This window comes from Phascolarctos cinereus, unplaced genomic scaffold (genome assembly GCF_003287225.1).
Source record: "Phascolarctos cinereus isolate Bilbo 61053 unplaced genomic scaffold, phaCin_HiC Scaffold_2;HRSCAF=192, whole genome shotgun sequence".
Lineage (NCBI taxonomy): Eukaryota > Metazoa > Chordata > Mammalia > Diprotodontia > Phascolarctidae > Phascolarctos > Phascolarctos cinereus.
The window spans coordinates 3,222,587-3,249,599 of NW_027555625.1; the positions used below are offsets into that span (position 1 = coordinate 3,222,587).

Sequence of the window (27,013 nt, forward strand, 5' to 3'; positions counted from 1 at the left end):
CCTTCCACAATCTGAACACCTTCTCTTTTGAAGGGCAAACCCATCTTTGCTGCTCAGGTGATCCCCATTCCATCCCTTCTCCATTATCTTCTCACTTGTCTTTAGCTCCTCCTTATCTGCTGGCTGCCTCCTCGCTTCTACAAACTCTGTTTGCTCCCTCCTTCCAAAAGGATCTGTCCCTGCACTCTTAGCTGCTGGCCGCATCTCTCCTCCCTCTTCTGGCACGCCTTCTTGAGAAGGCCATCTCCAGCAGCTATGTCCACTTCTTTGACCCTGCCTCTCCTTCACTCTCTCCCAAGGTAGCTGGTATCTCTGGATTGGGGTTTTCTCAGTCCTCACCCTTCTCCTGGATCCTCTCTCTCTCCTGCTTTACCTGGATCTTCTCTTTGGCTGACTGCTCCTTCTCAGTCACCTTTGCTTGCCCTTCATCTGGTTCTGCCTGTGTCCCCAGGTCCCTGTGCTGGGCCTCTCCTCTCCATGACTTCACTTGGTAGTCTCATCAGCCTCCCTGGATTCTTTTTTTCCTTTTTACTTGCATTTTGGCAAGGCATTTGGGGTTAAGTGACTTGCCCAGGGTCACACAGCTAGTAACTGTCAAGTATCTGAGGCTGGAGTTGAACTCAGGTTCTCCTGACTCCAAGGCCAGTGCTCTATCCACTGTACCACCTAACAGCTCCCTCCCTGGATTCATTTATGCATTCCTGTCTTCTCTGCTGACCTCAGCCTCATATCTCCTGCTACCTCAATGTCCTTCATAGGTGTCTTAAACTCAGGGTGATCCAACTCATCCTCTTCCCCAAAGCCTTTCTGTCTTCCTGACTGCCCTATTCTCATCCAGGTCCTCGCCATCCTCCCAGATTTGTCCTCCTGCCCTCCTGGCTTTCTCTTGTCCCTCTGTGGTTTCTATCTTTGCCCACACCTTTCCTCTGTGCCTTCTTCTCCTGACATTGCCATTTCCCCACTAGGCAGGCCCTCATCACACCCAAGAGCCTGCTGGTTTCTCCTCATTCAATGTCACTGGACGCTTTGCTCTGGCTCTCCGCTTTCCCTATTAAGCTCTGCTGCCTCCTGGCTTTCTTCTTCTACAAAAAGCCTTTCCTGATGTCCCCTTAATGCTGGTGCCTTCCCTCTGGTGATTACCCCTCGGTTTATCCCGTCTGTACCTTGTTTGTACCCATATAAGCTTGTGAGCTTGAGGGCAGGTACTGTCTCACTACAGTGCCTGGCACGTACTGGGCACTTAAAAAATGTTTGTTGATTGGTTTGATAGAGCCCTGTTTGGGAGGACCCTGGGACCTGGCTTCTGGAAGGGCCTCTGCTTGGAGCCGGATCCAGAGTTAGAGAGTGGGGGTGGGAGGGAGGCTGAAAGTCCTGCTGAGAGAAGTGGGGGGCAGGGCGCAGTTATGAGTGACAAGAGTTCAAATGAAGGGGTGGGTTTTTTTCCTTTTTATTCAGTGTCCAGAGTTTCCAGCAGTAAAATAGAGGAGCTTTTGCAGGTGGAAATGTTGCTTGTGTGGGACCAGGAGCTGTTGGCACAGCCTGGTTTTCAGAGAAGTCAGGGGTATCTACTTGTACACGTATCCTCCTTATCCCTGGACACGAAAGAGAATTATTTTAGGGAATGGCTCAAAAGGCGTTGGGGATGAATCTGTGGAGATTTTCACACAGGCAACTTATTTTGCTGCTGACCTTTCTTTCTGTTTGGTTCAAGTGACCTAGATCTCTGGGCTAGAGAACTTTTGCTTCCAGGCTTCAGAGGAGCCACCATTTTCTGCTGGCCCTTCTCCTGCGTACCACATTGAGCCACGTTTTTAAGTCGAGGTCACTGAGCCTTCCATCTCCTAGCCAAGTCATCGCTTTTCATGGATGGCACAAAAAAGCCTGCTAGGTGATTCCTGGAAGTTCTTTCAAAATTAAAGTTAAGGGTCTTTTTTGTCATGAAAACTGGAGTTTGATTTCCATTCTAATGCATTTATCCTGTTCTGGTTGACAGTGATTTGTTTGCTCTGTTATCTGCAAAGTAGAGAGGTTACTTCCTAGCTGTTCTAGAGACAGCTCAGTGGGGGAGTGCATGGAGTTCTGGGCCTGGAGAGTCAGGAAGACCTGAGTTCAAATCTAGCCTCAGACACTTAGCAGCTGTGTGACCATGGACAAGTAATTTCAAGTTTCTTCAAGTGCAAAGTGGGGATAATATCAACCCCTACTTTCCTCAGGCTTGTTGTGAGGATCTGTTGAGATAATATTTGAAAAGTGCTCAGCAGAGTGAGTGCCTTGCAGATATCGGCACATAGGAAACACTCATTCCATGCTGTCTTTGTCACTGCCTGGGTGACCTGCCTCTCTCAGCCTGCATTTCCCCACCTGTTAGTTGGGGATGACAGCCCCCACTTCACAGGGTTGTGAGAGCTTTGGATTTGTTGACCTCTGTGTTCCCCCCTTTAACTCTTAATCTTTGGCTCTGTGAGGAACTCGACAGTGCCGAGAACTTAGAACTTCTTCCAAGGCAGCATGAGTAGCTCTAGCTTACCATGAAATTGGAGAGGTTCCATTGGAGCTTGGAGTTTGCTATCCACGCACCAGGCTCGCCCTCTTCAGCAGGGCGTGGGGGACCTGATTCCTGGTCTGAGGTTCCTTGGGTCCCACAGGGCCTGGGGTCAAATGATGCCAAAGGCCCTTCCTGGTGCTAATTAAAAACGTGGACATTGTGTGGTTTGGATTATCACATGTGTTGTCTAGACTTGAGGCATTTCAGGGACCTTCTGTGTTTCTTTAGGACATTGTAACTGTTTCCCTTGTTGCCGGTGGCTTTTCCACGCTCTGATCCCGCCTAATTCTCTTTATTTAGTCGTACTCCAGGAAGCCGCCAAGCTTCTCCCACAGAAGTAGCTGAGCGCCTGGGCCCCAATTCGAATCCTCCTGAAGGACTGGGTCCTCTCCCCAATCCTGCAGCTAATAAGCCCCTCGTGGAAGAGTTCCCCAGCCCTGAAGTCCAGACTTTGGATGCCATGGAGCAGGTGGGCCTGGATTCCTTGCAGTTTGACTATCCTGGAAACCAGGTGCCGATGGACTCTTCAGGGGCTGCCGTCGGCCTCTTTGACTACAGCTCTCAGCCACAGCAGGTAACTGGGCTTACGGGGCGATTGGTGCTGCCCACACTGAGGGGGAGCTTTACACAGAAAGCTCAAGGGGGCCTCTGTTTGTCTCCTAGCTCTTTCAGAGGACCAGTGCGCTAACCGTCCAGCAGTTAACGGCTGCCCAGCAGCAGCAGTATGCGTTAGCTGCGGCCCAGCAGCCTCACATTGGTGAGTGGTGAGCAAATGGAGGGTGGGGTGGGGTGGGGTGGGGTGGGGGTGGGAGAAGGACTGGTGTCCTGAGCAGAGTTAGGAAAGTTTTACGAGAAGACCCGTGGCCTTTCAGTTCTTCCCAGTGGGCTGTATTCTTAGTGAGTGGCCTCCTTTGGTAATCCAGTACAAGGTCAGGGTTCAGGAATGTTCCTTGGTGGGCCTCGGTCAGTGTTGTGACTGAAGAGCAGCCGGTATCTTACACACTTGAGAAGCAAAATTAGAAATGCCACCCTGGAGCATCTGGGGTGCCCTGGCCAGGTCACCCACTCGTTTCTTGGTGAAATGGGAATCAGCACCGTGCTTGGGACTGCTCGGAGGCTGGCCTGGGGTCCTCTGGCCCTGCAGTCCTAGGCCAATCACCGAATGCTTCCTCCTGCATCTGTCAAATGGGGTGATTGTGAGGATCAATCTAGATCCTATTTGTAGAGCTCTTAGCACAGTCCCTGGAACATAGTAGGTTCTCTATAAAGGTTAACTCTCATCATCACCACCGGCTCCCTCCCAGCATTGTAGTCTAGGTCAGATGAGGGAGGGACGAGAGCATTGTGGGTGGGGGGCAGTAGGTTGTAGGCTTAGACACTTCAGAGCAAGTTATTGAAGAAGTTCTCTAAGGCTTTGATGAGCAGCTCAGGATGTAAAAAGGAAGCTTATTCCTGCTGGTGCTAGAACAATGAGTTTGTTTTCTTAGCTTGTATACTGCCTCTCTTTCTCCAGATTTGTCTTAGCCTATGACTGTGCTCCTTGTCCTATGCTCTAGCTTGCAGGCTTTGGGCCCTGGGGCCAGATCTGGTCTGCTTGCCCCCCCTGGTGTAGGAACAGCAGCTAGGGGGTTCCCTGATGGCTTCTCTGTTGGGACTTGGCCTTGAGCCTGCTGTTTGCAACTACAGCTTCCTAGAGCTCCTCCTAGGAGGAGGCTTGGGAGCATCTCAGCTGAGGCAGCAGGCTCAGGAGGGATGCTTCTCTGTGGGCAGTGAGGAAGTCCTTGGCTGCCTATCTCCAGAATGGAATGGTGCCAGGGTGTGGCATTGGCCAAGGACCCTCTCTGTTTCATTTCAGGGCTGTAGTCTGTATTTAGGAATAGCCTGCCTCCTGAGCACTAGCACACTGACAAAAGTGAGTGTTCTCATTAACAGAGCTGCTCGTTGACCACTTGGCTTGGGAGCAGAGTCTGGAGCGCGGTCTCCTCCTGTGGGTATCTTGCCTTTTTCTTGCACTTTCTGAGGCTATCCTAGCATGTTTTGTTTAGTTTAGGACCCAGGGGAGAGGGACAAAGTGAAGATTCCTCCCCCCAGTTTTTTTCTTAAATGTATTTTATTGATGCTTTAAAAAAAAAAATTGTCACTTCACAGTGACTTCTGGGAACCTTTTCTCCTGTCTTTATCTTCCAACTCAATATAACCAGCTTCTGTAACAAATCCAGTAAGACCAAACAATTGGGCGCGTTGGCCACGGCTGACACCTGTACTCTGAGGCTTTCTGCTAAAAAGAAGGCGGGTGCGGTGAATGATCGATGAGGGCTTTGGAGCCGAGTCACATCCAGAACATTTACTAAGAACCTCCCGTGTGCCAGTCGCCGAGCTAAGCATCGGAGGAGACAGAAGGAAAGACTGAAAATAGCCCGTGCTTTTGAGCACCTGGTGTGATGGAGGAGCCCATGTGCAGACAGGATGTACCCAGACTAGAGCACAGATGACCTCAGGCTTACATGGTGTGTGCGAGTGTGTGTGTGTGTGTGTGTGTGTGTGTGTGTGTGTGTCTGCATGGAGGTGAGGAGCTAAGGTTGGCATCAAGTTGCTGGAATTGACGTTTTCCTACTGATGTGGCCCTGCATCAGTTCATGCCAGTTGGAATTTTCATATTCCTTGTTTGTTTCTGTGTAAAAATTTTGTTCATGACATTGACAGATCAGAGAGGGAGAAGATTTCCGGGCCTTGGTTCCTCTCTGGTCAAACCGAGACACAAAAGGCCCCCTCATAGTAATCCCCAAATGGAGAGTGCTCCTCTAGACCCTGCTCTAAGGGGTGTGGTGAGGGAGTGCCTGGCACCTTTCATGAATTTGCCTCTTGGCAGTTTCCTTCCACTGTTCTTGGAGTTTAAGTTAGATGCAGCTGGATGACAGTGGATAGGATGCTGGGCCTAGGTCAGGTCAGGAAGAGCTGAGTTCAAATATAGCCTCAGACCCTTAGTAGCTGTGTGAGGCTGTTCTGCCTCAATTTACTCATCTGTAAAATAGGAATAATAATAATAAAACCACTTAGCTCCCGGGGTTGTTTTGAGGATCAGATGAGATAATGTATGTTAAGTGTTTTACAAACCTTAAAGGAATAGATACATGTTCGCTCTTATTAAGCTAATGCTGTATATTTTATCGCAATACAGAAGAGCATCTATGCCATGTGACACCATGGAGCAAGCCCATGTAGCAACAGGATGTTGATATATCATATACTGGTGTAGATGGTGAATCACAGAAAGGGATGCAGGGAGGAAGTTCCCATCTGGAGCACTGCAGAGAAGGGATGAGGAGATGCTTGGCCTGGGCACTGTCACCCAGGAGGCTTTGCCAGGAGCAGGCTGCGCTTCCGGCTGGTGCTCACCCAAGGGAAAGAAAGGCTGGCGCTGCCCTAAGGACCTCATGTTCTTTTTTCTCTCACTCCTTAATTCTTTGCTTTTTAATTTAATATATTTTGAAGTGAAAATCCAACTTCTTTCATTCTCACATCCCCACATCCTTCTGCCCTCTTCATATCTCTTTGGGGAGAGAGCCCCTTGGAAACTAGCTTGTCATTGTGTTCATAAGAGTTCTTTAGTCGTTCGTATATCGTTGTATGTGTTGTTTGCCTGGTCTGGCTCACGAGACTTCCCAGGTTTCTCTGAAACCTCCATTCTTATAGCACAGTGGTATTCACAATTGCGCACCCCAGTTTGGTCAGCCATTCCCCAGGTGTTGAGCATCCCTGAATTTCCAATTCTTAGCCACCACAGGAAGCTGCTGTGAGTATCTTTGTACATATGGGCTCTTTTTCTTTCATCTTTTTGTGGTACAGACCTAGTAGTGATATTGCTGAGTCAAAGGGTATGCACAGTTTGGTAGGCCTTTGGGCACAGTTCCAAGTTGTTTTCCGCAATGGTAGGACAAGTTCCCAGCTCCACTAATAGTGCACCAGTGCACCTGTTTCCCGAATTTGTCAGTGAAGGAGCTTACCAGCTAGGTAGATGAAGAGAAGGACAGGATGGGGGTGGGGGGTAGGTGGGAAGGAGCTCAGCTGTGTTAGGAGTGAGCATAACTGGGTGAGTGGGGGGTGCTCAGGGCCTGAGGAGCAGCAAACCTTTGGGTGCCCATGTTGTTACCCCAGGCTTGAAGGGATTACCTGCTCTTCTAGGCCTGGCAAACAAGAATCACTTTTTCCTCCAGAGGTCATTTTAAGGGCCACCGTTTTTCTGGCCAAACCATTCTTCTCCACCCCGCCATTTACACCCACCCATGGCATTGTGTTTACTTGGCCAGGTTTGAAATAGACTATTGTATGTATGTTGTTTGGTTCCAATGAAATGTGAGAAACAATAAAACTAGCCTTTTCACCTCCCTTGAAATTGTGCCAAACTCTGACAGACAGTTCTCTTTGGATCCTCACAACCGCCCTGGGGGAAAGGTGCTCTTATTCCCATTTTACAAGTGAGGAAACTGAGGCAGACAGGTGGAGTCACACAGGCAGCTAGTGTCTATGGCCAGAGTAGTGTACGAATTCCCGGCCTAGCCCTCTGTCCCTGTGGCTCTCCACACCTGACCTTCAGGCGAGTGACTTTTACTTCTGTCTAAGCCTGACTTGCTGCCTGGACACAGGAGGTACTTCATAAATGCTTCTTGGTTGGCCATTGCATGCTTTGCCCTTATCTCCACCACTGCCGTTCCCTGTATTTCACCAGTGGATGTTGTTTGGTGATGGGGTCCGAATGTTCCTAAATATACCTGGGGTTGTGGAATGTCAGACCAGTTGCTACAAAATAACTGGGAGTGCAGAAAGCCAAGAAAATGTTGTACTAGTGTTAGAAATAGGCTTGACACCAAAAATTTAGTATCAAGAAAATTTTTTACAAAGAAAGTCCAGAGGATTTAGACGTTTCTGGCCAGAAGCGGGCTCCACTCCTCTTCAGGAGGGGTGGGCCCTGAGTGCAAGGGCAAGTGTGCTTTTATGCAGTTGAATTAGGGCATGAAACCTCCCAGGCCTGGATTGGTCCATCCCTTCCCAGGTTACACCTTTCCTTATATGTTTCCCCTTGATGTGCTCAAGTGTGTTCCCCCTCCCTTGGTCATACGTCCCATGACTCGTTGATGAGGCTCTAATTTTATGCGGGATGTGTCAGATAATAGTAATGAAGTTCATTAAGCAAGCACAGTAACATTTTTCAGGTGTCCTCAGGTTGACCCTAACTGGTCTGAACTGGCTCGACCCTTATCTTGATTTTGGGGTCTTTATGGAACCATCAACTTACTTTTTATTGGCTAAGCCTGAGCCCACCTACAGTGTACTACTCCTGGAGCTGTTCTTTAAATCTCTGCATTATTCTACCTGTGGAACCATAAGCCCATCTAACTCTAACACTGGTGACAATTTCAACTGTTTCCTGTTCGTCATCATCATCATCATCATCATCATCATATTCAGGTTTGGGAAAGCTTCTTATCCTTCACGCCTATTAACCCCAAACAGGAGCTACTGTTCTGGGGAGCCCCTCTTGGCTATGTTGACGATGATCTTTTCTCCACTCTTCATGAAGCTGAGAACACTTTGGCAAGGGGATTTTGCAGGGGGTCTGAAGAAACAGTCCTGACGTTGTGTTCACTGCTGGAAGCATGCTTTCATTCTCAGAGCCATCTGTTAATGATACAACAGTTGCAGATTAGTTAGTAAATCCACGAATGAAGAAGACAACCAGGCATTGGTCAGAAATTGTGAGGCAAAGGAGGTATCCCAGGACCTTAATCCATGAGTGACTATCAGGATTAAAGACATGGCAGGCCCTTCTGTGTTGGAGAAGGGATCCTGGGGCCATCATGGGACATGACTCTCTCAGCTCCGCAGCAGCTGGGCTCTTGTGGACTCAGTAAGGAAGGAGTGCTCTGACCATTGCATGGTCGACCCTCTGGTCACGGGGTGTCCATGTGGAAGAAGGCCGCCCAGGACCTCATTCCCAGCGTGACCAGGAGCATCTGGTTGGTTTACTGTGAGATGATACATGCGTTAAATGCTCGATGTACGTGGAAAACTCACGTTCTCTCCCAGCCCTGGTACCAGTGTGGTGAAGTCAGAGGTGGTGGCAGAAGGTGTCTGCAAAGGGCCTCATCTGGGGGGCCGGCACCAATTTGTGGTGGATCCATCCCACTGTGATGATGGTTTTTCTACAGTTTTGTTCAGTACCCAATTAGTACCTGAGCTAGGAGATAGGTGCTTAAGAATTTATTAAGCACCTGCTGTGTGCCAGGTGCTGTACTGAGAGCTTTACAAATATGTTCACACTTGATCCTCAACCCTGCAGGGTAGGGCTGTACTTTCACTCACTCACTGTGCGGTGAAGTGACCACCCAGGATCCCCCAGCTCAGAAGTGTCTGAGGCCATGTTGGAATTGGAGTCTTCCTGACTCTGGCCTTGTGATACCAGCTTCCCCTCTGGTGGAAGTAATGCAAGGCGTAGCCTTGGCAGGAAAAGGGGGCAAGGGGCTCTAGAGAAGAGGGTAGGGAAGGAAGGAGTGTCATTGGTGGTTGGAGGTCACGTTGAAGTAAACTAGTGGCTTGGGATTGTGAGGGAGGAGAGGGGGAGTGGAAACAAAATGAGGATTAGCTAAGGGAATTTCTGGGTCAGTGAGTATTGATGTGCTGCACTTGGGGTGATGGCCCATCTCGGGGTGGGGGGCAGTTGAGGTGAGTGGAGGAACTCATCCTAGGGCTTGAGTAAATGGAGGCCGTGGGAGGTGTGGGGGGCAAGGGTTGGGGAGGAAAGAAAGCTGTGAGCCAGCCCCTGAATGTGTGGAGGGAGGAGGCTGGAGGTGAAGGAATGGTAGGGTAGAGGGAGAGCCCAGGGGCTGCCAGTTCCCATGACTTGACTCCTCAGTGCTGCTGTCGCCCTGGGTGTCAAGGCATTGGGCATTCCCCTCTTCTTGGGGGCTGCATGGAGGGGTCGTAGCAAGTTACAGTGGAGATTCCTTCCTGTCCCCTGAGTTTCTTTTCATTTCTCAGATGTTGCAGGAAGACCTTCCCACATTCTTACTAACTTTAGGGCCAGTGGTGAGAGCGCTGAGCCTGGAGTCAGGAAGTCCTGAGTTCAAATCCAGACTCAGACACTTTCTGTTTGCTTCAGTTTCTTCATTTGAAAATGGGGGTCATGATAGCACCCGCCTCCCAGGGAGGTTGTGAGGGTCAGCTCCCTCCCTTTCCATTTGATTAAGTATCCGCCGTAACTTGGCCTCTTGGGAAAAGTGTTGACATTTCCCTGTCCTCCCTTTTCTCCTCCAGCTGGTGTCTTCTCCGCAGGCCTCGCTCCAGCCGCTTTTGTGCCAAACCCCTACATTATTAGTGCTGCCCCCCCTGGCACTGATCCCTACACTGCAGCAGGCCTGGCAGCAACATTGGCAGGTAAGGAGCTGCTAGCCTGGGTGCTTCGGGTGAGGAGGGCCCTGCAAGGATGACCGCCTTCTGTTTCACACATTGCATCATCCCTTGGGCCGATTGAACAGATACTGAACCACCTGCTGTGTGCAAGTCACAGAGCCAGAAGGACCGCAGGGGAGTCCTGGGAAGAGTGGGGGACCAGAGTGGGGCTGGGGGAGCAGGCCCTCCTGTCGGGAGTTGTCTGCTTTTGTTCAGTCCCGTCAGTCGTGTCTGCCTCAGCGTGACACTGTTTGGGGTTTTCTTGGCATTGGAGGGGTTTGCCATTTCCTTCACCAGCTCATTTGATGGGTGAGGAAACTGAGGCAAGCGAATGAAGTGACTCACTCAGGGTCACACAGCTGGGAAGTGTCTGAGGCCGGATTGGACCTCTGGAAGATAAGTCTTCCTGACTCTGGGTCTGGCTCTCTGTGCGCTGTGGCGCCCCCTGGCGGTCCCAGCTTTTTAAATTTCATCCACCCCAGTTCTCAAGCAGTTTCTTACCACATATAATCTTTTGCTATTTGCTGTTTTGGTTTTTGTCATTAGCCTCATTTCTTAATCACACAAGATGCAGAACCAGTTTTGTGTTAATTGGTTGGTTTTGTGAATCAGTTTCACATTCAGCACAAGTTCTGTCTCCTTAAGGCATAAAGGGAGAAGAGCAGTGCACATGTTTAACAAAGCCAGCTGATCATCTTGGTCCCACGTTTTTGTAGAATGCAGAGCTAGTTTTAACATGAAAAATAGACTGTTCACTAGAATCAGTTTAGCAGGCTTTGGGCACACTTGCCATCCATCCCCTTAGTGTTCTTGGACAGTATGCTATCTGGAGCCTCCGCTCTCCAGTCTGGGCTTGGCCCGGGTGGTGTCTGCCCTCCCTTTGGACTCTAGACCCCAGACCCTGTGATGATGAGAAATAGAAGAAACTCTCCCGGTGCTTCCATGGGAGTCTCCCCAAGTCCGCTTCAGGCGTCCCCACCTTTTTCTCCTCAGTGTCATTACTGCTTCTAATGTAGGCCCTTCCCACCCTCCTTTTTGAGTTTATCCAGTAGGAAACACTTGAGCACCAACTTTTTCTGGAACGTCAGCAGAATTGAAAAATGAAGAGCACCAGAGAAAATTTTGGTAGTTTGGGGAAATGTTTTATTCTAGGAATGAGAATGCAGGAAAGTTGCTTATCCCTAGAGGTGTCTCACATTTATCCGTTGAGAAAAGGAAGGCTAATCGGTAATCTCCAATGGTCTTTTGTGCTGGCTACATTTCTGTGCTGGCTACATTTCTGTGCTAGCAGTGAATTAATTTCTCATTCCTCTGTGTTTTGGGTAGGTCCTGCAGTGGTCCCACCCCAGTATTACGGCGTGCCGTGGGGGGTGTATCCAGCCAATTTATTTCAGCAGCAAGCTGCAGCTGCTGCCACCAGTGCAGCCAATCAGCAAGCCGCATCCCAGGCGCCACCTCCAGGACAGCAGCAGGTAGTACCCAGAACCTCCCTCATTCTCAGAGCCACTCCTCGAGAGATTCCTGAAATGGTTTTTCCTCTTGTTTATTGCACTGTCCTCAATGCGGGAAGAGCTAAGCCACGCCTTCATTCTGACCAGTAGGTGGGGATCTGGTGGTAAGTTGGCAGACGGGTAGATGGTCCCTCAAAGCTGGGATGATTTATGTTCTTGAGGCAACATTATTATCAGCAGTTGACTTCTACTTCTTAGCTTAAAGTTCTTTACCTGTTGAAAAACAAATCTGCCATCAGAGGGAGCCGTGACACACGTATGTGACACATCTTTGCATAGATACCTATTTGTCACCATGAGGTGGGTGTGATTGCTGTCTGATTCATAGCTTCTTTTAAGATGTGAACAGTGCCTTTTTAACGTGGCTGATCTAATAGTAACAGTGGAAGTGTATGTGCTTATCACTGTGTCATAGCTGTCACTGGAGCACTTAGCCCCAGTCAGTGCGATCTTGGGTACTTGCGGTGGCCCGAGGCTCTCAGGCGAATTGGGAGGGTGCTGGTGGTGAAAAGCCAGTGTCATTTCTGCGCCTGCCGCTGGCCTTGGGATCTCGTCGCCTCTCGGAGGAGTGTCTCTAGCTTGTTTTTTTGACTGTGGCTTCTTTATTATTCCTGATCAGCCCATTTCCAGAAGCAGAGGGTTTTGTTTGTCTTGTTTTGTTTGCAGGTGATGCCACTTGGATTGTAGGGGCCCAGTTCTCTACCCAGCTAGAGCCCCCCGGATGTTCTCCCTCAGGGTGCAGCTGCTTCCCAAGGAGCCCCCCTCTTCTGGCTCCGTTCCCTTCTCACCAGCTTTGTAAACTGGCTGTCTGGTTCTGTTTGCATGGGTGGAACTTGGTGATACAGTTTGAAACACGCTAGCACCGCTATTAAAGCTTTCTCTAGAACATCAGGATTGAAAACTGAGCTCTTGCTCTGGAGAAAACAGTTGGGGGAAACAGTTTGGTCTAGGAGCGAGAGTGCGGAAGGCTTGTCTTATCTTAGAAGTGTCTCAGATTTGTTCAGCAAACTCCGCCTTGACAATAAAAATCCAAGTTATTTTTATAATTAAGAGGAGAAAGAGTGTTTTTCCAGAGGCTGCTGTGGGATGAAGCTGAAATGGCGTGAAAGAGGCAATAAGCTGGCACTTGCCTCCTCCATCCTGTTTGGAATGGATGGGCAGTCTCCCTCCGCTTCTGCGGTTTGAGAGCCGCCTCTGGGCATGCCCAGGTTTCTGTCCTGAGGTCCAGGCCTTGCCTTTAGTTCCCCAGTGTCTGCGCTTGTGGAATAGGCCTTGACAGACTGCGTGCAGGTAGTTTGGTCACATGCTTTCTTGGGTTTCCTCTCTTTCTCGCAGGTTCTCCGGGCTGGAGCTGGTCAGCGCCCTCTCACTCCCAACCAGACTCAGCAGGGGCAGCCGGCAGAATCCCTCGCCGCCGCCGCTGCTGCCAACCCCGCTCTGGCTTTCGGGCAGGGGCTTGCTACTGGCATGCCAGGTAATGGAACAACCAAGCCAAGTTCTTTCCAGTTTACTTTTGCTGTGGTGGGAGCAGGCCCTGCCCTGAGTTCCCCGGAGCCTCACATCTGGTAGGTGCTGGAGCATGTCCTACGTGGGAGCCATGCTTGTTCCCTGTTGGCCCATGCCCTCTTGTAGCACTGGGTTCAAGTGGTGGGCTTTGATTGGCAGCCTGTGGATGTGAAGGAAGAAATCAAAGGACGAGCTCCTTTTTTGTGCAGAAGGAAAGCACAGTTGGGTGTTCGGTCTGAAAGGTCACTTTTGGATGAGTTTGGAAATCCCTTGGCCAGTCATGGCCCTTTGTGTCCCTTCCCCCCTCAGCAGTGGGAGTGCACAAGGTCCTCTCAAGGGCCTTTTCTGATTGGGTCATGGAGCTCCCTCTGTCACAGCTCTTGTGGGGGCCTTCATGGGGCTGCTTGAGCTGTGGCCACTGCAGCACTTGCGAGCTCTTGGCAGCAGCTGACCCTGGGGTAGCCTGAGCAGAACAACTTGTCCCTCTATGCCTCTCTGCATTTCTGTGTCTGGTGGCTTTCCATGCAGCTCGTGACCCTTTGTCTGTGTCTCCCCCAACCTCTAGGCTACCAAGTCCTTGCCCCAACCGCCTACTATGACCAGACTGGTGCCTTAGTGGTGGGCCCGGGAGCAAGAACAGGCTTGGGCGCCCCCGTGCGCCTTGTGGCCTCCACGCCTGTCCTCATTAGTTCGGCAGCAGCGCAGGCTGGTAAGTTGGCAGGACAGAGGCTTTCTTGCAGAGCCACTTCTTAAGAATGGGCCTCAGCTTGAGTGAGGATTTCAAACTTGTGTCTTGCAGCAGCTGCGGCTTCTGCCGGAGGGACAGCCAGCAGTCTGACGGGAGCCACCAATGGCCTCTTCCGGCCTCTCGGCACCCAGCCCCCACCACCGCCGCCGCCAGCGCCCCAGCAGCCTCCTCCCCAGCCCAGCACCAATCTTCAGTCCAGTTCATTTTATGGGAGCAGCTCTCTGACCAGCACCTCGCAGAGCACTTCCCTGTTCTCTCACGGGCCGGGCCAGCCTGGAGGCACATCTCTGGGCTTTGGGAGCAGCAGCTCCTTGGGGGCTGCCCTGGGCTCGGCCCTCAGTGGCTTCGGCTCATCCGGTAAGTAGCTTTTGTGGCCTGAGTCTCCTTTTTAATGATTCAGTTTTTAATTGAAGATGGGAATCTCGAAGCTTCTCATGATAGTTGAGCAGAAAGATAAAGCAGGATGCGTTGAGTCTGCTCTCTTGGTTTTAGAATAAAAACTTGAACATATTTCAAGCAATCTAGAGCATTTTCAAATACAGGGCCTTGTCTTTAGCAAGACAAGCCTTTAGTCAGATTTTTCAAGGGCCAGTAAGTTTTATATCACTTTTTAGACACCATTGTCTAGCCACTTATGCCTTTGAGTGCTGGTCATTCAGCTAATTTTTCACATGATGTAATATGACCTCCTAGTTTGTGATTGCCTTAATTTTCCTCATAGAAATTCAGTGTGGTGGTGAGCAGTTCTAAACTAAAGCCCCAACAGTCCATTTAAGGAACCTGCTAAGCTAGCTGAAGTCGTAACCTGAGTTTTCCTTAGCCTGTTTCCACAGGAAACCTTAGTGTAAAGCCACGCAAAACCCTTACATCACTTGCCTCAGTGACCTGTTTTTATTTTTTTCAAACTGTGCAAAATTGGGCACTTATGAACCAAATATTGCCCCCCTTCTGAAGCCTCCACAGTCCTGGGATCTCTGGGGCTGGCGAGGTGCTCTGCCTCCTTACTCAGGCTTCCTGCCCTGTCTGGATCTGCTTTTCCCAGTACATGCTCCAAGGGCTCACTTTTGTGGCCTTGTGGACCCCAATTCAGGCTAACGGCTTGTTCCTGGCCCTGGGAAATAGAGCTAACAAAGCTAAGGCTCGGTCTAGTGGGCCATGTCCTGGCGTGGGGCCTGCCTAGAACCTCCTACCCATTGGCCACTTGTGGCTCCAGGCTCAGAATGGTCCCCCTTCCAGTGTGGCATTGATCTGGATGCCTGCATGGTGACACACTGGGAGAGAAGCTTCACCATCAGGTCCGAGCCCCAAACCCAACTTCTCCTTGGCCCCTTTCATCAGGAAGAACTGCTGTTTGTGACACGAAATGAGAGATGCCATCGTCAGGCTCTTGTGTCATGGCTCTAGATGTAGCCTCCTCCTCCTTTTCAGAGGTAGTTTACTTAAGCTACAAGGACTTACTCTCCTGTTTGCCTAGGTGGTTAAAAGAAAGATTTTCTTAATTATTTTTCAATGTTTCGCTTTCTTTGACCTTCGGGTGGGGGAGCTAGCATGAAGCAGCCCTGTTTTGGAAGGAGCGGCTACCGTGCGAGGTGCATAGAGGAGTTCAGTTTCGGAACAGTTGCTTTGACAGTGTCCTTTTAAATTGGCTTAGTTGGTATGGCACGTGCCCTAAAAAGCTTTGCCAAGCCCAGCGCCAGGAGAGCTTCTCCTTTCTTAGGCCTCACTTATTTGATTGTACATTTTTTTAGTATTTTTTAAAAGACCTAACATTTTACTGTTACACGATTGTCTTAAATTTGAAATTTGTTCATAAAACAAATGTCACATATTAATGATTTTTTTTTAGGAGAAAGACTGGCAGCAAAGTTGGATAAGTCACCCCCTTTTTTTGGCTTAATATAAAGTAGGATAAGAAGTCTTTTTCCTCCCTCAAATTTTATATTTCATTGTGCCAGCATGTTAAAATTTCACACTTTTATTTATTAGCTCAGCTTGATCTGCAGCCTGCCTTGTGCTCTGCTCATTTTCTCTTTCTAATCTGTGTTCTGTGTGTATCCACTCCTCAAAGACCTTCTATTGGAAAGCCAGTCTTTCTAGAACATTTGAAGCTGTCTTGGAAAGAATTGCCGTATTGGTCCGAATATGCAGCTGGACTTTTGACTGTGGATAGATTTCCTGGTCTTCCCTCTGGCTGGCAATCTCCTCAGGACCATAGGCCTAGTTGAGAAGGGCTGTATCTGGGAGCTAACTGGGGAAGAGGCCAGGGGGTCAGGCCACGCTTGCAGTGCTAGCAGCTCCTGACCGCCACGCAGGGCAAGAATGGTCAGCATGGCAGCAGCATGGGAGAATTGAATCCTGCCCATTTTGTCCAGATTTCCTGGGCATGAGGAGCAGTGAGAGAGAGGGTGCTGATGTACAGTGTGGGAAAGGAGAGCTGCGATGGAGGAGGGGAGCTGTGAAGTAGCCTGGGACCCTGGTGGCAGGGGAGAGAATGAGAAGTGGGTATAGCCCTGAGAAGGGCGCTTGGTGTAATGGTGTCCTGAGGAGAAGGCTTGGGCCCAAGAGGTGGCCATTAGCTGGGGGAAGGCCCTGATGATCCACTTACAGAAGACTGTGGCATGAGGAATTGCCATGCACATTTCAGAAGCCTCTGATATTCGGGCCAATATGGACTTCCCATCAGGTAGCAGAGTTTGAAGTCTGAGCTAGAAGCTAAAGCACGTGGGACTGCCGGAGACCATTTTTGATTTTTTTTTCTCTCTGATTACTACAACTTTTTTGTTTTGTGACTAGAAAAGATTGAAATGGATGCTCTAAGGACTGGTTTCCTGGGATTATGAAACTCCTCAAATTGAACCCTTTGACATGAAATGGCCCTTGGCTCATTGTCACCCCAGGGCTGCAAAAGGCCCTGTGCTCCCATCGGACAGGCTTCAGTCCTGAGTGAAACCATCAGAAGTGTAACATGGGCCCTGAAAGCCTCTTGCTCCTACTTGGGGTGCATTGGCACCCTGCTGAATTTCCTAAGGGAATCCATACAGGTTATAGAGTCACCGTTTTCTCCCCAATGATGTTTACCCAATGCTTATTGTGACCCCTCCTGGCATTACTCAGGAGGAGCTGGGGATAGGGTTTATCCAGTTACCACTGTATGTAATTAGGGTTTTTTTTATTTCTTCTTCAGTTGGCAGTTCTGCAAGTAGTAGTGCTCCAAGGAGAGATTCTCTGTCTACTAGCTCTGAAATGTACAAAAGATCTAGTAGCAGCCTAGCTCCTCCCGTAGGGCCGCCATTTTACAATAGTCTGGGATTTTCCTCCTCTCCAAGCCCAATAGGCATGCCTCTGCCAAGCCAAACGCCAGGACATTGTCTTACGCCACCGCCATCACTCTCATCACATGGATCTTCATCCAGTTTGCATTTAGGTAAAAAAACAACAACCCTTTTTATTTGTGTGTATACGTATGTGTGTATGTTTGTGTGGCTGTTAATAATGTGTGTAAACAATTTCATGTGGGATAGGAGATTCAGAATTGCTTTTGCTTCTAGAAATTTTCATAACCTTTTGAAAATTGTTCCCTTATCTGTCTCAGCATTGAAATGAGTCTGATGTACAGACAGTTTCAAAACCTTTTTATATCTTACGTTCTTTTGATGAAATGAAAAGGTGTGGGGTTTTTTTTTTCATCTCTACTTTTGATGTGTGTGTGTGTGTGTGTGTGTGTGTGTGTGTGTGTGTGTGTGTTTTTCAAATCCCCTAAAGAACCAAGTGCTTTCTAGGTTGTAGTGGAATGAGAATTTCACTCTCCAAGGTTTGTGTGTGAGAAAGCAAAAACTTAGCCCAGGTTTGCCAAGGGAACTCACGTTTCCTTGCCCCATGGCATCTCTGTGCCTACCTGCCTGCTAGAGTCAAGGGATTAAGGGTAGCTGGGAACCAGAAATGGAAATGGGCTTCTGCCCCAGAGTTAGACTTGGTCCTGGGCATGTGGCCATTTCATTAGTTTGAGGCCTTGGAACAGAATGTTTTAGATATGTGTCATGCCCCATTTCTCTAAAATAAAACAAGATGCACACCAAGTGGTGGAATTTTTTTTTTTGAGCATAGACTTTTATTTTGCATATGTAAAAAGTTTGTGACTATTCAATCTGGGTACAGAGTTGCACGTAAAATTCTAAGTGGGCGCTGGATGGCCTTGTCCACATCCATAATCATGAGTGAATTTTACCAAATAATTTAATGTGGATGGTGTTCATGTAGAGACTGTGATAGTCTCTCTTAAAGTGATCAATGCTAGACAGACCAGGCACCTCCATTGATAGGAAGTTTTTCTTATTTTTACTTTGAAATATAAAACTTCATCCTGTCTCTGATTCTCTTTGCCGTGTGGGTTGAACATGCAGCATGCTGATTGATGTGAAGCCTTCCTCACGTGCACTTTTTCTAGGGTTATGTGTTAGGATTGCCTTTGCCTCCTCTGTTCATTTCAAAGTAAAGCTGGTAAAATATTGCCAGTGAGCACTGTGAAAACCCGTTTGATTGTTTTTAAAAAATGTCTAATATGCTCTGAACAGTCTTTTGTCAGGGTACTGTCAAAGCCTTCTTTCTACAGAAGTCTTTGGGTAAGCACCTGCCTCCCCTCTCCTCAATTACACTTGTGGCAGAGCCTTCTCTTTGCCCCACGATGGGGGCTGGCAACAACACCCCTCAGAGAGAAACATGAGAAGAGCCATGTGGTCCTGGGCTTGGGCTGCCATTGGGTCCATGTCTGTGGACTTTTCCCTGAACGCGTGCTGCTCAGCATGTCTTTTGTGGGGTTTGTCCCTTTTCTGTGAGCTTTGCAGAGGAGCGAGCAGGACCTGGTGCGCCCTGGGCTTCTGTGTTGGGCATGAGGGCTTTGTTCTGTGGAGGGGAGGTTCCCCTTGGGTTCCTGTTTTCTTTCTCCAGGGTGACAAAGCAGCCGTATGCATGGTTCACGTGGTGGTTGTGGATTTCACTCCAGGGCGGATGCTGTGGGGTTGGGTTCGATATTAGGCAAGTGTCTACTATGAGGCAGTGAGGGTGGAGTCAGCCAGCAAATCGACCTGTTAACTGGGCTGGCCAGCTCACCAAGGTTGCAGCTTGCCCTGCCCTCGAAGGCCAGTGATTGCTCTTTGAGCTTGGACAGGGAAGGGCAGTTGAGGAATCCTCTTCAGGGACCCTGGTCCTGGCTTTCTCAGCAGAGTTGGAGCTCTGGAGCGAATGTGCAGCTGGCCAGAAGTTCGAGGAAATGGGTGCTTCAGCAAGCTTCCTCAAGCCAATAGCCAGCTGACTCTTTGAGAAGGTTTCTTGAGTTGGGTAGAGGGGGTAAATAAAAAATTTCCAGGTTTCAATGATAAGAATGAAGAAAATGTGCCTTGGGCATAGCTCCCTTCAAAGGTAATTGCTCTGGGGGTAGCTAGGTGGTGCAGTGGATAGAGCACTGGCCCTAGAGTTGGGAGTACCTGAGTTCAAATCCATCCTCAGACACATAACACTATTGGCTGTGTGACTCTGGGCAAGTCACTTGACCCCAATTGCCTCACCAAAAAAAAGAAGAAAAGTAATTGCTCTGAGAAAATCAAATCAGCTGTTCTATTCCAGTCAGGCAGGCATCTATTAAGCACCTCCTCTGTGCTGGGCCCTGTGCTAGTTGTTGGAACTACAAAGGCCAAAATGAAGGCATTCTCTGCCTTTAAGGATCAGTCTTGAGGTGGGGGGAAGGGGCAGGTGAGCTTGTCACCCCCCTTGATGTTCCTGTGGCTGGGATCTCAGTTCAGGTTTTCCTGGTGCTCTGACTTCCCTGACTCTGGGAGGTGCATCGAGGAATCTGTGTCTGAACGAAAGGGACGGAAGCATTATGAGGAATAGAAAGTCTGTTAGAGATTATAAAAAACTCTATGAAGAGTCTCAGCCTTAGTCTTTTAATGTGTTCTCTTAATTTTGCTTGCCTTCTTCAGCATCTAAGCAGAAATGAGTAAATGCTATGTGATTATAAAGTGTTTAGAGTATGAATTCCTTTCAGTCAAGGAAGTCAATATAAAAACTGAATGCTAGATTATCCCATTGATTGTGATTGAATTTCTCCCTTAGAAGGTCAAAGAAAAAACCTAGGCTTTCCCCATTGAGTAGGTACTCTTGAGACCTGCCAAAGGGCATGCATTTCCTTGATGTTTATAATCTTGAGTTTGTCTGAAGAGGAGTTTCTCTGGATATTAAGTACTGGTGACTTTTGGATGGAGGGATGCTCTTAATAAATATTTGATTTGACTTTGACAGCCCTGTTCTCTTCTTAGATACTTGGAAGTTTTGAAGAGGTACAATATTGAAGGTCTCATAACTTATCCACTGCTCTTTTACTTGCATGGGCAGCTTCTGCTAGGAAGATAGGGAGAAGAGGAGGAGAAGGAGAGCTTTGAGGTGAAGCATTACTTACTCTCAGCCCCACTTTGCCCATGCTCTTCCTGGGCTGTGTGAGGTCTTCAGAGACCCCTGAGGTTTGGGGCTGGGTTGGCTAACTGGGAAGATGGTAGAAAGGGGGAAATTATCCAAACTTGAAGACAAGAATTCTTGCTCCTAACTTTAAGGTGTGGCCCATCTCTGCAGAGGAACAGAATAAAGAAGGCCTTCCCAGGGAGAAGGAAGGCTATTGATGGCGATGTGATTAGAGTTGAAGTCTAGGAACGGGCACCACATCCCGCCTCTGTCTGGGAGCTGTTGGAATGGAAGGACAAAACAATGGGACAGGGACTTGGTACTTGGTGGCCCTCTGACTCTGCTTGTAGGTTCATTGATTGACACATTGTGATAGTAATACAGTGCATACAGACCCCAGTGGAGCACCAGGGCTGAGCTTGGGTGGCCTCCTGGGGTCAGAGGAAATCAGCAAGCACTTATCAGGTGCCTACTATGTGCTAGGCAAAGAAAAAGTGACCAGTAAATGGATTGGTGAAAACTGTTATAAAATTATCTTTGTTGAGGTCAACTTGCTGTGGGTTGTACCCCTAACTCAACTTTTGTCTCAGCATGTGAAAATAAGGTTAACAGTACGTAACAAATGTGACTAATGGGGAATTAAAACACAAGCATAACAAGAGGATCAAGCATTTATTGGGTACCTGCTATGTGCAGAGGATACAGACTGCAAAAGGAAACAGTCCCTTCCCTGAAGGCATTCAGTGAGTCAAAACTCCCCAGCCCCTGAGGAACTTTTTCTCAAAGCACTGAGAAGCCCAGAATTTCAGAATAGGAAGGAGCTGCCTTAGTGCTGTCCTCTGGGCCCTTCTGGCATCTCTACGTAAGGTCCTATAGACCTTATATTTGAAAACATACTCTTGCTTGATCCTTACACAGTTGACTCATGGATTTTCTTGACTTTAAAGGGCAGTTAGGATTTATGCTATTGTTCATTTTATGGTTCACTTCTTAACCCAATTCCAGAGAGTATTTTTGGCAGAACTTTCCTGTCATCTGCCATCTTTCCAGGCCCGAGCAGTGCCCGTTTGGAGCGTGAGCTGAGAGACTCATGAAGGGCACTCTCTGCTCTGGCAGGTTTGTGCTCAATATAGACATTTTTGCTTTACAGATAATTTTTCTGAAACAGATTTGTCCATATGGTGAAAGGTTGGCAGGTCTGTTTGTATCAGAAGCTTGGATTAACAACGTCAGGGGTCTGTTTATCACATTTTCTGGTTGTGCCTCATGTGATGGATTTCACTTGAGATCTAAAAAGATTTCCAGGTGGAAATTGGGACAGACAGAATTGCTGTGGAAAAGCCTCACACTTGGGTTTGCCTTTCACACTCCTGTCTCTTACCACCACTCCCGCTCCTCGCTCCTTTCTCCTCCCCCCCCCCGACTTCTTCCTCTTACTTTCTTCCATTTCTTAACGCTCCCTGGCACCTGCTTTCTCACTGATGGAAGTGACTCCCTTTGGTCCTGTTCAGCACAGCTGATTCTCCCCCCATCCCCATGCTACGGCTGCTTTGCACCTTGGTTGGGAAGGAAGAGTCAGGACACTCATTTCTCTGCACTGTCCCTTCTAGACTTCCTTTACCTCTTTCACTCAGTGCCCTTTCACCCTGTATGTATACACATACACATGTCCTCTCATCATCCAATGTCCCTGACTCTGACTGTCGTACTCCAACCCCCTCCTGTTCCCTTCTCTCTTTGCTCCTCCTCCCAAGCTGAGGGTGCAGTAGGAAAAGTCTCACAGCTGTGCTGACTGTGTGCATTGTAAAGTTGGATTGTCTAGGCGCACTGGGTTTTCACTGTGACAAAGGAATCCTTTCACTTCTCCAGAATTCATTCTGTCCATCACTCTCCAAAGGAGCTCCTAGAACCCTTCTCCTCACACCTTTTCTGCCCTCTTCTCTCTCAACTGAACATCTGTCATTTGGTGTGTGCTCCCTTGTCTCCCATTCTTTTCCTGTAAGAACCCCATCCCTCATCCTTTCCCTCTTTGGCTCTAACAGTGAGGTGGCCCTCATCCCTCCATGTGCCTGCTTGTCCACTCCCTTCTTTCTTGGCACAAAGCGCGCTCAAGCATCCCCTCTCCGTTTCATGAGTCTTCATCCTCTCCTGACCTCTTAGTGCTCCTGCCTTAACACAGGCCTGAATCTCCCATATCCTTTGAAGAAAAAAGGCAAGCCTCCTTCGGGGCCTACTGTCTTCTCAAGCTCTCAAGTTGTATCTCTTGTTCCTTTCCCAGCCAGACTCCTAGGCTGTTCACACATTCTGCTTCATTCCTCTCCCCTCACTTACTCTTGAGCCCTTGGTAATCAGGCTTCTGACTTCATCACTTAATTGAAAATGCTTTCTCCAAAGATACTGATTATCTCTCTTTGTCTGTCTCACTCACCCACTAGACAGGTATTTCCAATTTTAATCGTGATATTTCAGCACCATACAGTTTATAAAAATCTGTTTCTCCTTCTCAAAAAGTGACTTAGTACAGTCAAAAACTTTGTTTGGATAATAGTACAAAAGGAATATCCCCACCCCCCCCTCATTGCCAACAAAATTTATTGAACACAAGCAAAATCTTTAAAGCCCATCAGGGCTATTAAAAACAGAGGGCTGTATTAAGGGTTTCCTACTGACCACGTATGCTGGGTTCCATCTACTTTCACCCCAGTAAAATTCTAGCCAGGCCCCATTTTAAGGAGTGTGAAGGGCCTTAGCCAGAACTCATTACCTCCACCACCTTGCCTAGGCCAGGGAAATAACTTGGAGCCTGTGTCCAAGAGGTGCAAGAACTTACCAGGGCTGTCACAGATGAAAACGCTCAAGAGCAACCAGGCCAGTGTTTTATGGGTCACGGATTGGTTACCGATTCCAGAGGAAAGAGAGAAGATGGTGGGAATTAGTGGAGCTAAACACCACTGACCTTAGGCTCTTCCCATGGACCACAGCTCAGCCTCTACTTGTCCTCTCTCCCTCACAGGCTTTCCTCCGCCTTCTTCCCATTGTGACAAGCTCAAAGCCTCTCCATCGCCCTGGATTCCTCACTTTTTCTCCTGCACAAACCCAATCAGTTACCCTCTCTAGCTCCCAAACATCCTCCTTGTTTGACCTGATAGGCACCGATTTTGGTCAGGCCTACCTATCTCCTCCTTCCCCCGGTCTTTCCCCCACAGTGCTGCAAGATCTGACAATGTGGCCCCCCCCTTCGTGGTGAGCTCGTTACCTCCAGAGTCAAATATAAGTTCTTCTTAGTCAGCGTAGGGCCAACCTTTATTTCCTGCCTCGTTGGACATTAACACACCTCCTCCACCCAGCACTCCAGCTGGGGTGCTTTCTTTTCTTTTCCCCTTGGCCATGAGCTCCCTCCGTAACTTTGGGTCAGTGAATCCTTCTTTTCCTTTAACATAGGGCCTAAGCAGCATCTTTGGCAGGAAACTTTTTCATACCCACCCCCTTCCCCACCACGAAATTGCTCTGTTGCCCTCCCTTCCAGATTACTTTGTGTGCATTTTTGTTCATTCACTATGTATGTCTGTACTTGAAGGAGGCCATTTTTTGCTTCATTTCTTACCTAGCCTTAATCCTTGAATGTGTATTGCCTCAGCCAAATGGAGACCTGGGAAAGACCTTACTGTAAAAAAGCCAAGGCCTCCCACTGCACCCAAGGCTGTCTCCAGTTGTCCTGATCCATTCCTTGCTACGGGGCCCAGAGAAAGTGAGACTGGTGACTTGGCATAGCCATCCTCCATTTAAATCCAATTCACCTGCCAGTCATGGCATCCTCTTCCTGATGGCATGGTCTTCTTTGAGAACAGAGGACAGCAGTAGCAACCTGCACTTTCACAATGGTGTTGATGAGCTGGGAGGGCTGCAGGGGTGGGGCCAGAGGAGGCTCAGCTTGGGGAGGCTTGGCTGGGTCCAGTATCATGGGTCTGAATGGAAGAGGGGCACAGGCCGCATGGGAAGCTCTGAGTGGCAGGCAGGCTATCCAGCAGAGGCTATGGGAGCCAGCCCACACGCACCCATCTCTGCTTTCTGTGAAGCGCTAGGGGCTCCCTCTTTCCTTAAGCCCTTCCTCCCTCTTGCCTCTTAGCTGTCCTTGAACAGCTGATGCGCCTGTCTTCTCTCTCCCTGGCTGTCAGCCTGGCCTGGATTTCTCTGTCTCCTTCCGTGTGTGCTGTGTCATCCCCCACTTCATGTTCACGCTGTCTTCACCTCGTACAGACTGAGCTGTCTTCGTGTTGTCGTCTTCCCACCATCATTCAGCATGGTTTTCTCATTTTTTGGGTCCTCTTTGCCAGTTTGCTGGATGTGCAGGGAGATCTCAGGATTTTTGACTCTGCAGCTTCCTTCTTTGTAGTGGTTAGGTGTTTTCTTTTACATGGTTGTTAGTAGTTCGTAGTTCTTTTGGAAACCATGTGTTCATCCGTGTAGAATGATTCTTACTCTTGTTTATCAGAGATTTGATGCAGAGATTTTTTGCCCCTCCCAAGTGGACAGGTTTCCTTATTCTCGTTGCATTACTTTTGGTCACACACAAATGCCTGACGTTCATTGAGGGGGGGAGGGCGAATCTTGGCGTCACCTATCTCTGCCAAGAATCTGTTCTCCACTATATCTAGACAGCTTAGAACAAGAACCATTCTCCAGTGGGTAGGTATGACGTGATATACAGTCAAAGGGCAGGGGCCATCTGCAAATGAATAATCCTTTTTTTTTGGCAAGAATTTTTGATGGGGAAACTGGAAATTGATGGGAAAGTATCTTGGTAGAAATCAGTTTAGGACGTTATAACTACTCTCAGTTCAAAACGGATGCATGTCCTGAATTGGAAAGGCTGTATCACTTGTAAAAAAAAAAAAAAAGGAAGAGAACTGGACTGGCCATCTGTTACGACCCAAAAGCCCTAGAGTGGCTCGTTAGAGGTAATTTTGGCTACCCCGCGTGTCAGAGTTTCTATGTTTGGCGTAACCAAAATCAGCAGCAGAGAAAGAAACCTTTGCATCAAAGTGATACTCTGATCTTCAGCACCAAGTGCCACATAACAGGCCAAAATGACATGAAATTTTACAAACGAGAATTGGTAACTCTCAACAGTTTCATGAAAATGTGCCCCACATCACGCCGATGAAAACAGTACTGAGTTTTCAGTTCCCACTTAGAAATCGGTCCATATTGTGTAAAGACCATCCCCTGATGATGCATTGTTGGGGCTGTTTTGGATTTCAGTTTGTAATTATGCAGTGAAGTTATTAGCTCCTTCCCACACCTTGTGAACCAGTGAACAGACATTTGGCCTCCACTGGGGTAAAGGTGTCAGTAACAGATCAGAGGCTCAGGCTGTACCGCTGAGGTTGGAGGGAGCTGGGAGCTTTGTGGGCGCCATCACTTAGAAAGTCATGCAATCTCATTGTGCCATGGGAAGGGTCACGTACAGTGACGGAGAGGCAGGTGACGCATGCCTCCTGGCAGGCAGCTTGGCAGCTGCTGTCTCTGTTGGATAGTTTTTTGGTCACAAGAGCAAATGTATCAAGATGACTGATATAAAGAAGAGGGTCTAGATGAACCATTAAAAATGTGAAGATGACCTTTGGTTTAGCTTCTTGGCCAGTTTGTAGTGTGATTGATAATGGAAAGAAATTACTTAATTGGTTTCAGTCAAGTAAGCCTTGGGGAGTGGCAGTGATGTTTATATCTTTGATTGTTTAACTTCTCTATCTTTGAGATCCTTTCATTCTCCCCTGAATTCCTGTTTTCTGTTAAGATGTGTTAGTTGTCTTGTTACTTACGGAGAAATGTGCTCTTTTTTATATCGCTTACTTGCTGTGGTTAAAAATATGAGTCATTTTTGTATTTTAAGCTTCCTACAAAGCTTTTGGAAAGTGTTTTCGTGTCAGTTATATTTATTTAGTTATGTTCACAAACTCTTAACAGGAACCTTGCATTCCTGGTGCTTTCCATCAGGCCACACATTTTTACTGACTGGCAACATTTTTTAAAATCAAAGGTTGTAACATCTTAAAGCCTATAAAATACAGAGCATCAGCTCCCTCCAGCTATAGGGCTGTACCCTTTTCAGCTTCCTAAGAGTGAAATGCTGATTGTGGCTTACCTGGCTTTATTAGCTATTAGATTGGAAAACAAGAATTCATTCTGGCTTACATGTAGGATATTTTAATCTTAGTATGAATGATCTGTAATTTTCAGAAAACATGAGATGTTTCTATAACTTCCTTTGATAACATATTCCATTGTGAAAGAACCAAATTGGTGAGGAGTTTTCTCTTGATAGCAGACAACACACATTTATGAATTTGGAATCTTCAATAAGTCATCTCTTGCAAACCCCTCCTTTTATAGGTAAACTGAGGCAGAATATAGGTGAATGGTTTACCTCCACTGTCTGGATTGTGGGCAGCAGTATTTGAACCCAGGCCTTCTAACTCCAAATCCAGAGCTCTTTCCACCTCCCACCCTGATTCTTCTTTGGGGAACAAATGGGATCTAAACGGTGTCACATTTAATGGCTGGCTTCTTTTGACTGGGATTGTCTTCTCTTTTTTTGGTGGAGAGATCTGTTTTGCCCTTGACACTGAACATTCAAGCTTTCTTGTTTCAGCCTCAGTGGAAATCCACATTGCCCCTTATTAGAGCTCTTTAGACGTTCAGGTATCATCATTCAGTTTCCTGAATCTCATCATTCATTGCTGGAGGCAGTCTTTCATTATTCCTTTTCCAAACAGTTTCCTACATGTTCATATCCTTCGTTATTCT

At 48.1% G+C, this 27,013-nt stretch overlaps 1 protein-coding gene across 10 annotated transcripts in view; it reads left to right on the plus strand.

The window, feature by feature from the left end:
• The window catches only part of PUM2 (pumilio RNA binding family member 2), an 88,521-nt gene that overhangs the window by 39,023 nt on the left and 22,485 nt on the right, over positions 1-27,013 (plus strand). For 7 of the 10 annotated variants that reach the window (XM_078149218.1, XM_078149217.1, XM_020967408.2 and 4 more), the window contains 8 exons: positions 2,846-3,119; positions 3,209-3,302; positions 9,857-9,976; positions 11,318-11,463; positions 12,838-12,976; positions 13,574-13,717; positions 13,808-14,113; positions 16,941-17,180. In XM_078149218.1, coding sequence (XP_078005344.1) covers positions 2,846-3,119; positions 3,209-3,302; positions 9,857-9,976; positions 11,318-11,463; positions 12,838-12,976; positions 13,574-13,717; positions 13,808-14,113; positions 16,941-17,180 — 1,463 coding nt within the window. The remainder of the gene's footprint in view (positions 1-2,845; positions 3,120-3,208; positions 3,303-9,856; positions 9,977-11,317; positions 11,464-12,837; positions 12,977-13,573; positions 13,718-13,807; positions 14,114-16,940; positions 17,181-27,013) is intronic. The other 3 variants (XM_078149219.1, XM_020967412.2, XM_020967413.2) reach the window with 1 other exon arrangement.